Consider the following 9,624-nt stretch of genomic DNA (forward strand, 5'->3'; position numbering starts at 1 on the left):
ATCCTTACACTTCGGTCGTAAGGATAAATAGGTCACTTGCGAGGGCAATGACAAATGTTATAAGAGATAATTTTATCTTTTATGCATATATTAAAAGTATGTGAGATTTATATTTTTTTTTCTTTATTCTTTTCACGTGAATTTCATATATTTTTATATGTATACAATAGATAATTATATCTTCGATAACATAAGAAACATCCAACTCTTAATTATGTATTGTTTTGTATTTGCCTGGTGATTTCCATGATATTGTTTTCAAAATATTTTTTTTTAATCTCAGTAATGAAAATGGTTATCACAACTTGAATACATTTTTTTAGTTAAATTTCCGGTTACCTTAAATACCAAAAACAGATTTTAAAAGTAAGATAAGCATAATATAAACTTTGAAGCTGCATCTAAAAAAAATAAAATAAAAAACAAGATTTTAGAAAAATCTTTTCTTTTTTCTTTTTATTTACAATTCAGTTTTTAACATTTGAGAATATACCATGCTCCACTCTCTATTTCATATTTTAGCAAACCACACGAAGTATCAAGCCACCATGAATTTGTTTTTTTTTTTTCCATCTAAATAACCATAATGTTTTTCTATTAAAATAAAAATAAAAATGGGTGTAGTATCCCAAGTTCCCAACTTGATAACCAAGCCAAGCCACCATTTTCTTTTGCTTCCTTAAATAACCATCTCAATCTTATTCTTAGCTTTATATCATAGTTTAGGAAGAAGATTGCAATTTGCATAGATGGTTGGAGACACCCCAATGCCATTGCCTATTCACAATTAAGAAAGAACACAACATGTATATTCAGCTTGAAGTTGAGTTCCCCAAGGAGCAAATTTGTTTTCTCTTGCCGTAAAGATATACAATTTTGGTTAAAACTAGAGAGGGACAAACAAAACATAATTGAACACTTTTCTGGGTGCGTGGAATAATCATAAGGTGCGCCACAAAACACAAGAGAAAAAAAAAGAAAAAGAACAAGAACAACAACAAGAAGCATAACCATAACCATAACCATAACCGGCTACTGCCCTATCAACATTGGGAATCTGAGACCCAATTTCAAATTCAAAAAAATCACTCAATCAAAAGGGTCACTTTATTCAAATCTCTCAGCTTATTCCTTCTTCCCTTGTGAAACAGCTTCAGAGCTATTCAAAGTTCAGATCTTCAATCATATTTTCTCTTCCATTTCAGGTTAGTTTTCTTTTATTGGCCTTAAACTCATGTGGGTTTCTCTTGTTTTAGCTTGGAACTTTGTGGGGCTTTACAAAGTCAAGGTCTTGATATGACTTTCTTCACCAATTTGACTCACTAATCACTTGACTTTCTAATCATAAGTTCTTGTTTTCTAGATTGACTCATGGTTTTGAAAAATTATTAATGAAATTAATGATGATTACTTGTTTTGCGGTTCGCTGGCCTTTTGAAGTGATCAGGGTCTTAGAACATCACGCCTATAGTCAAATGATTCTTGATTCAGTGTTCTTCTCAGTCTTTTCAATTTTCTGACTATGTAATGCTTAAAAGGGCTGCTAGCTCATCTTGTGCTGTGTACTTGACAATGTTGCATCTGGGTTTTTGATTAACTGTTTCTGTGTTTGATATGTTCTACTTTGATCTGAATTTGTTTAAATTCTCTATTTCTATGCTATTGATGATTGTTTCTTGATTTCTTTGGGGGATACTGGAGTGGTTCATCACCCATCACTGCCCTTAGGTTAATTTCTTTCCCCTTCCCATCCCTATCCGTTTTGAAACCTATAGTCTTTCTCATCTTTGTGTGATTATATATCTGAAAAATTAATTTACTGTGAATATACATCACTCAGTTTTGTCATTCTTGGATTGGATTTTTCTTTCTTTCCTTTCATTTTGGTGGATCAGCATTAATGAAATAAACATAGACTCTACAAGACTTGAAAGATACAACTGCAGTTGTAGATAAGCTTTGGCATTTCCTTACAAATATGTTTAGTACATGCTGACCGCATATGATCATATTATCAATTGCAAATTCTTGCGTTTCTGTCCGGTAAAATTTTGCCAAACCACGAGCGAAAATTCATTTGTTTTTTGTCAAGACAAACTTGTTATGCATTCCCCTAGAAAATTTCTATTTGTAGATTCCTAATGCTAAACTTTTCTTATACTCTACTTACATTTTGGTCCTCGTATGAGGTACTAATTTTCAATGATGTGGGAAACAGAGAAAAGAAAAAAAGAAAAAAAGAAAGAAAGGTATAGAATCTTACTTATATGTTTATCTGCTACTGAAAGCATATTTCATCGGACACTTGAGTGTTAATGTTTCTTTTCCTATCCAAGTGTTATACATGGCCCAGCCCCACAAAAAAATGCAGAAGACTGTTAACGCTACAAAAGCGAAATAAAGAGATGGTTAATTTTGAATTGCTTCCTTGGAGTTCCACTTCATATATAAAGATGCCTTATATATTGATGCTTCTACATATATGTTCATTTGGCTTAGTTTATATGGCATGAAAATTTGAGCTCTGATATTCATGTTAATTGCAATGCTTGGTCGAGTTTTACTGTAGAATTTTAAGAATTGTCTTTTATTGATGACTATTTTTTTCTCATAATTTGTCTTTTAAATACAACAGTGTCTAAAATTTTGATGTTCTGCATGGGAAATACCTTTCCTATTTTTGAATTGAAAACTATAATGCTTGAAGGGTAACTCTTAAATTTCAGGCTATTCTCCCTTAGTTATACTTTCACTGGAATTGTGGAACTGAAATGAACATACATTTAAAAATGGTATTGGGTGAATTTAGTTACAATTATCTTTTTCATTATCTTATTATTTGCTAATATGTGTCCATAAATCAGTGTCCTAGTGCCGAATTTTAAGAGATACTATGTCTAATATCAAGAGTGCTTCTTCGAAAAAACTGATCGGTTCTCTGAGAAACTTTCTCATTAAATAGGAAGAATTCAAATGCTTTACAATGTAGGAGAGATTACAAGAGATATTGTCATAATGTCTAGCCTAGAATATTCTAACAGTGTAGTTCAGACTAAACAGATTCTGAATAAGCTAAACATAAGATAAACCGATTCTGACTAGGCTTATTCTCTAACAGTATCTATACATGGCTAGATAATATTACAGCTTTAAACCTACTATATACAAATAATATACATGTGATGAAATAAGTATTACAGCCAGGCATGATAATAAACAAGAATGATTTTGTCTGGCAATAATACCTAGTTATGTATCAAACTATCAATGATTTAATCAATTATACTTCTCATGTTTTTTACTAATAAGAATTGTTATTTTCTGTGTATTATAAATGTTCATGTATGATATATCTTAGCAATGGGTAAGAAGTAATATTAATCTGCAATTCAAAGTGCAATTCTTGTCCAGCAACTTATCTTGACTATCATGTTACTTGTACTTTTAATGTCACTATTTATCAATTTTATGCCTGTACTTCAGGGGTGACACATAATAAATTAATATGCGGGAAACTGAGAAGTTGAAAAGCAAAGGAAATAAAAAATCCAGTCACTCAAAGGAACAGACAGGACCAAAGCTAGATTCATCGAGATTCAAAACAAGTAGTGCAAAATATTGCAGGAAGAAACATAAACTAAAATCAAAATCTCATAAACTCAGAGTTGGTACAAACACATCAAGGAGGACAGTTACTGATTCTTCCATCAAGACACCAATCAAGGATTCTTCAAATAAAAAATTAATTATTAGACAAAATCTGCATAAAACTGATGGGAAATCTTCACTGATGCCCTCTTCAACAAAGCTACAAGAATCAAAAGTTTTTCTTAGTTCTAGAAAAGAGGGGAAAGATGTTGATGAGGAGGCAAAGATTCAAAAACATAAGAGAAGGAGAAAGAAGAGAAGAAAAAGGGATAATGTGGATCTTGATGATGCTTCACGCCTGCTGAGGAGAACAAGGTACCTCTTAATCAAAATGAAGCTAGAGCAGAACCTTATTGATGCTTACTCTGGAGAAGGTTGGAAAGGTCAAAGGTACAGGAAAAAATTTTCTTTAGCTTTTTGTTTTTTCAAATGTTTGATAAATAATATGTCTTTTAATTGACAGAATGAGATGTGGCCTTCCCTACTGCAAGTTTCAAAGAATCTGTGAAGCAATTTTTATTATTTTAAGTAGGAAAATATATTCTCTTCATCATAGGAAAGAATTTTTTAAATTGTTCACATGAAAAATTTGGGAATATATTATTCCAAGGACCTATAGATATATATACCCATTTACATTGATAGGATAGATCATGTTGGTATTGCGTATAATGCATAATTTCTCGATGAATAAAAAAAAGATACTAGGAAAGTATATGGCTTATGAAGAAAACATATGAAATTAGTCTGATAAAAGAGAAATCTTACAAATAGTCCAATGTCTGGATTCCTGGACCTATCCATGTAGAGGAAAACTAATGATTTTTTAATCTAGTAATTGACATATTAACTGACAATTTGAGGGAAGCATACTTTGTCGGAAATGTAATCGTAAAGACACAAACAATCATAATCAACATTGCCAGTGGATCTTTGGTAGGACCTGTTGTTGTCTTGTGTTTGCTGTGGAACACTTTTTGGCAAGGATATTTTGGGAGGCCTTTTAGATAATTTAATTTATGCTGCAATTATCAACCTGTATGGTATGTTATTTGACTTATTTCTGTGTCTCAATGGTGAAAAGCACAAAAAAAAGGGACAAATATATAAATGCATAATTTTAGCAAGTAACTTTGCAAAGATATAGAAGGAATATAAGAATAAAAAAATTTGATTCAAGATTCAACTTTTTTGTGGGGTGTTAAAGATTCAATTTTATTTATTGGACATTCATTTATACATCCATTAACTATTTCTCTTGTTTTTAATGAACATGGTCTGTTATGTTTTTCTGTTTGCAGAAGCTTAGCTAAGATTTAGTTTAGTTATCATCTGCTTGTCAAAATATGAAGTAAACTTCTGTTTGTTTGACATTTCTGAAATTTGAAATTACAATAAACTTCTATATGGTTATAAGAACAAGGGCTTTTATCTTGTCATGGTTCAATAGTGTTGGATATAAAACCAATTATGAGCCTTCACCCAATAACTTAAACTTTTGGTAGAGTTGGTTCATGACATAGTATTGGAGCCTCTATGACTAAGTAGGCATGAGTTTGATCCTAGTCACCCCCATTCTTCTAAATAAATGTTGAATTTTAACACAAGATAAGGTGTGTCTGTGCATTATACCCACTTAAAGCCCAAAAGGTTCTTGCTTGTGAAAATGTGTTAGGTATAGAACCACTTGTGAGCCTTCACCTAATAGCTTACGCTTTAGGCATAGTTGGTTCATGAAAAATAGAAAAGTAGTTTGGGTTAAACTTGGGACAGCTTTTGATGTAGTGTAGGGGGAAAAAAGAGGAGTGAATATGAAAAATCAATTCTTTTTTCATACTGGACCATACTCATAGAATTGGCATTGTAAATTCAAGTTTACTTTTCATAATTACCATTCTTTTTAACGGAAATGCCTATTACAGTCGAGAGAAGATTAGGCCTGAAAAGGAGCTACAAAGAGCAAAGAAGCAGATTTTAAAATGTAAACTTAGTATTCGTGATGCCATTCGCCAGCTGGATTCTCTTAGTTCGTTGGGTAGCATTGAAGATTCCGTCATTGCTCCAGATGGATCTGTTTATCATGAACATGTGAGCAAGTATCAAAACTACAAATACTTCACTATATTATGTTATCTCTTTGCATTCTTTCCAGCTCAAAACATGTTATAATGCTTCAAACCTTGCTTTATTTTTCTAATGGGAAGTCATTGACATTGAATACCATTCTCATGTTTAATGAATTCATAGGGAGATGAGATGTCTCACCATTTTAAAACCTGGATATTTATTTTTCTGTTTTCTTCACCTAGATATTCTGTGCAATTTGCAAGCTGCGTGAAGCTTTCCCAGATAATGATATTATACTCTGTGATGGTACATGCAATCGCGCTTTTCACCAAAGATGTCTCAATCCTCCTTTAGATACTGAAAATAGTGAGTTCCCATTTACCCTTGCCAGCCAGTTCTGCAAGCTTTAGTGTGCTGGCTTTTCATTCAGAAAACAAATCTGTTAATTATACATTGCAGTTCCTCCTGGAGACCAAGGCTGGTTTTGCAAGTATTGTGAATGTAAGATAGAAATACTGGAGGCAACAAATGCCCATCTTGGGACTCAATTCTCCTTGGACAGTACTTGGCAGGTTTTTTACCCTAACAATCTATTACATCAATTTTTCAGAATTTTACTACCCTTTTGATATATTCATTCTTACTGGTCCATGTAATAATGTCTTTCTCCCATAAATTAAGGATGTATTCAAGGAAGAGGCTGCTATACCTGATGGTGACACTTCATTACTAAATCAAGAAGAAGAATGGCCATCAGATGATCCTGAAGATGATGATTATAATCCAGAGAGGAAAGAAGACAGTCACAGCATCCACACGGAAGGAATTGATGATAATGCATCCGATGATTTAAGCAGTTATTCTGGTCTTTGGTCTTTGAGTGGTGAATGTTCTCCAGTAGATGAAGGCATTAGCCATGAATACTGTTCTGTTAATAGCTACATAGATTCTGATGAATCTGGCGAATTAGCGGGTGGACGTAGGCAGCGTAAAGCTGTTGACTACAAGAAACTTTATGATGTGAGTATATCATAGTTCTCATTCATCGTAAGCACATGTTCTCAAAGTAAAGTTGACAACTTTATCAGTAGTACAGAATTAACAAGTTACCCACCTTAAGTTGATAGCTCAAAATTTAAGGCTCTTGCTATGCCGGTCGTTTAACTGGTACAAAGTGTTGGCCTTTATTATTGGATGATGGTCCTGATTTTTGTTTATAAATTGGTTTGGAAAATATTTGTTTATAGTATTAATTAAAAAATGAATTTCCAATTATTTTCCCTTGGTTGTCATGTAAATGAAAAATTTGTTTTTGTTTTGTGTATGGAAATCCTACTAAAAAATAGAGTTCACTATTTTCTTCTCTGGCCATATGTGAAGGATAATTCAGATCTTGTAAATGAAGTTTCATTTGAGTTTATATCTTTTCAGGAAATGTTTGGGAAGGATGCTCCTCCATATGAACAAGTAAGTGAAGATGAAGACTGGGGTCCTGGCAAAAGAAAGCGAAGAGAAAAGGAGTCTGATGCTGTTAATACTCTTATGACTCTGCATGAAAGTGAGAATAAATATCCCAATAATGAGAACAATGACAGAATAAGAGGGAATTCTTCAGCCGTACAAATAAGAAGATCCTGTTTCAGGATTCCACATGATGCAGTTGAGGTATTACTTGTAGCAGTTCTTATTTTCATCTTTCTTTCTTGTCATTACCTCTGGAAATTCCACTTGAGAACTAATACATAAATAATTATAGATGGACTGATTTGTGTTTGATAATTTTATTTTATTTTTTAATGAAATGTGCCAGAAGCTTCGCCAAGCTTTTGCAGAGAATGAGCTTCCTCCGAGATCCGTGAAGGAAGGTCTTTCGAAAGAGTTGGGAATTGATGCGGGGAAGGTTATGCTAGTCTTTATTTTTATCTTGTTTTATTTTAATCTGAATTCATCCTATAAAACTACATTAACTTTTGGAAAACACTACATATTTCGCCGCAAATTTTGTATCATTGATCTCCCCCTAACTTTTTGCATTGCCTTTTGGTCTTTATTCATGCCATGCAGTTCTTGATCTGTTCCAACTTCCTATTACTAACGTGTTAGAAAATGCAGGTTAGCAAATGGTTCAAAAATGCACGTTACTTGGCACTTAAAACCAGAAAGGTAAGCTTTACTGCTATGCTTTTGCTCTCTCCTATTTCAATATATACTAGTAGTATTGTTTCTTTGTTTTTATTCCTCTTCTGAATTGTTTATTGTTATATTTTCATTTCTAATGGTATTTATAGTTCTTTTAATTTTATTTTTATCCTTTCTTTTCGTCAAATTTTTTTTTAGTACTTTTAATTTGGGTTCATCTACCACCGACCCCAACTAGTTTGAGATAAATGTGATGTTGATTAGTAGTATTGTTTCTTTCTTTTGTTCTTGCTCTGTTTGATTCTTATTTTTTTTATAATCGGCTGGTGACTAAGATATATAATAAATAGGTCAGTTAATAGGAACTGCTGGTTGATTTGGATAAGAGAGTAAATTGGAGATTATATGATGAAGATAAGGATCCATTTGCAAAGTAAAATAGGATTTTCTTTAATACTGGACCATTAATGTCGAAGATATTTAAGGATTAAGTAACATTTTGTGCTTTTGTGCACAAAAAGATTAAGAAAATAACCTTAAGCATAGTGCTCTTGAATGGGGTTTACCCCTGCGAAAACCAAAGAAAATGCTTCACAATATCTTCCCATTTTTTCATTGTTGCTTTGTAAAAATTACTTTAAATAGATGCAGACTTATGCTAGTTTTTTAAATCCTAGAACAAGGCATTTTTTTTATGCCAGAAATTTGGATATTGTTTTGTTATTGGACTTTGCAATAAACTCTGACGTAAGTGGGTTTTGTTCAGTATCAAGGAGGAGGAGGAGAACAGCTTCAGAGTTTCACTTCTAAGACCTCAAAGGATTCTAGATTACAAAATGTGGAGAAAACTGAGCCTTTGAAATCAAGAGTCTCCAAAATAACTGTGATTCATTCCCAGAAGAATGGTAAAAATGTCATTGGCAAAGAGAAAACAAAGTCATCCAGCAATCCTTTGAAGAAAAGGAAACTAGAAATATCTCCACCCTTGACAAGAGAAAATGGCAACAAGGTGCTTTTCTCCTAGTCTAAACAAATGTCATGTTCTCTGTGCATTTTTGTGCTTGAGAAGTAACATTGCTTTATAAACCATGGCAAGGCAAATAACATTTTCAAAGAAGAACAATTTTTTTTTTCTTGCAGTTCACTTGAGAAAATGGGGTGTACAAAACATTGTTGGAAGTTTTATTAACAATATGTTTGCATTTTAATGTTTGCATTTTCAGGACTCCATGGAGATCAGTGATGACGTGAGCTTGAAGAAACTGTTGAAAAAAAGGAAAAGGAGGGTGAATATTATATTTGGAGGAGACTGTAAGGTAGCAGAGTTGGAATTTGAAAGACTCAGCAAAGTGAAGATTAAACTTGATAGTATGAAGCAAAAATTAACTGAAGTTCAAAATTACAGAGCCAAAGGTTCAGATAAACTCTATTCAAATGAACCGTCTATTATATATGTACCCATAGCTGAGTTAAGGGAAAAGGATGAACAATAATTATATATTTTTACATTTTTTCACAGCAGGGTAATATATAATTTGTTGTTAGTTTGATGTACCTTCCTTACTTTATACAATGAAAAATGAAGCAACTGTTTTGAAGTTAAATAGTCAAGGTTTTAATAATACAAAATGTTAATATTAGTACTTGCTTCCTCATAGAATCTCATACTCTCTTTTTTTTTTTTCTTTTTTTTTTGTTGAAAAAATCTCATACATACTTTGTCACATCACAACCCTTTATTTGTGGGAATGGCTATCTATGTCCGTTGTT

General features: G+C 32.5%; 1 protein-coding gene across 2 annotated transcripts; it reads left to right on the forward strand.

The window, feature by feature from the left end:
• Positions 1 to 1,137: 1,137 nt before the first annotated feature.
• On the forward strand, positions 1,138 to 9,398 carry LOC133305750 (pathogenesis-related homeodomain protein). 2 transcript variants are annotated; one of them, XM_061505991.1, is made up of 11 exons: positions 1,138 to 1,205; positions 3,484 to 4,038; positions 5,571 to 5,736; positions 5,958 to 6,081; positions 6,175 to 6,287; positions 6,397 to 6,735; positions 7,147 to 7,380; positions 7,526 to 7,615; positions 7,828 to 7,878; positions 8,621 to 8,863; positions 9,078 to 9,398. In XM_061505991.1, exons 2-11 carry the CDS (start codon positions 3,506 to 3,508, stop codon positions 9,345 to 9,347), a joined length of 2,163 nt encoding a protein of 720 aa, XP_061361975.1. In that variant the 5' UTR covers positions 1,138 to 1,205; positions 3,484 to 3,505; the 3' UTR covers positions 9,348 to 9,398. The 2 variants fall into 2 exon arrangements, with proteins under 2 accessions (XP_061361975.1, XP_061361976.1); XM_061505992.1 differs by lacking the exon at positions 1,138 to 1,205 and adding an exon at positions 1,497 to 1,524.
• Positions 9,399 to 9,624: the final 226 nt, after the last annotated feature.

Source organism: Gastrolobium bilobum, unplaced genomic scaffold (assembly GCF_033153095.1).
Source record: "Gastrolobium bilobum isolate Gb01-03AN ecotype WA unplaced genomic scaffold, APGP_CSIRO_Gbil_v1 utg3440, whole genome shotgun sequence".
Classification (NCBI taxonomy): domain Eukaryota; kingdom Viridiplantae; phylum Streptophyta; class Magnoliopsida; order Fabales; family Fabaceae; genus Gastrolobium; species Gastrolobium bilobum.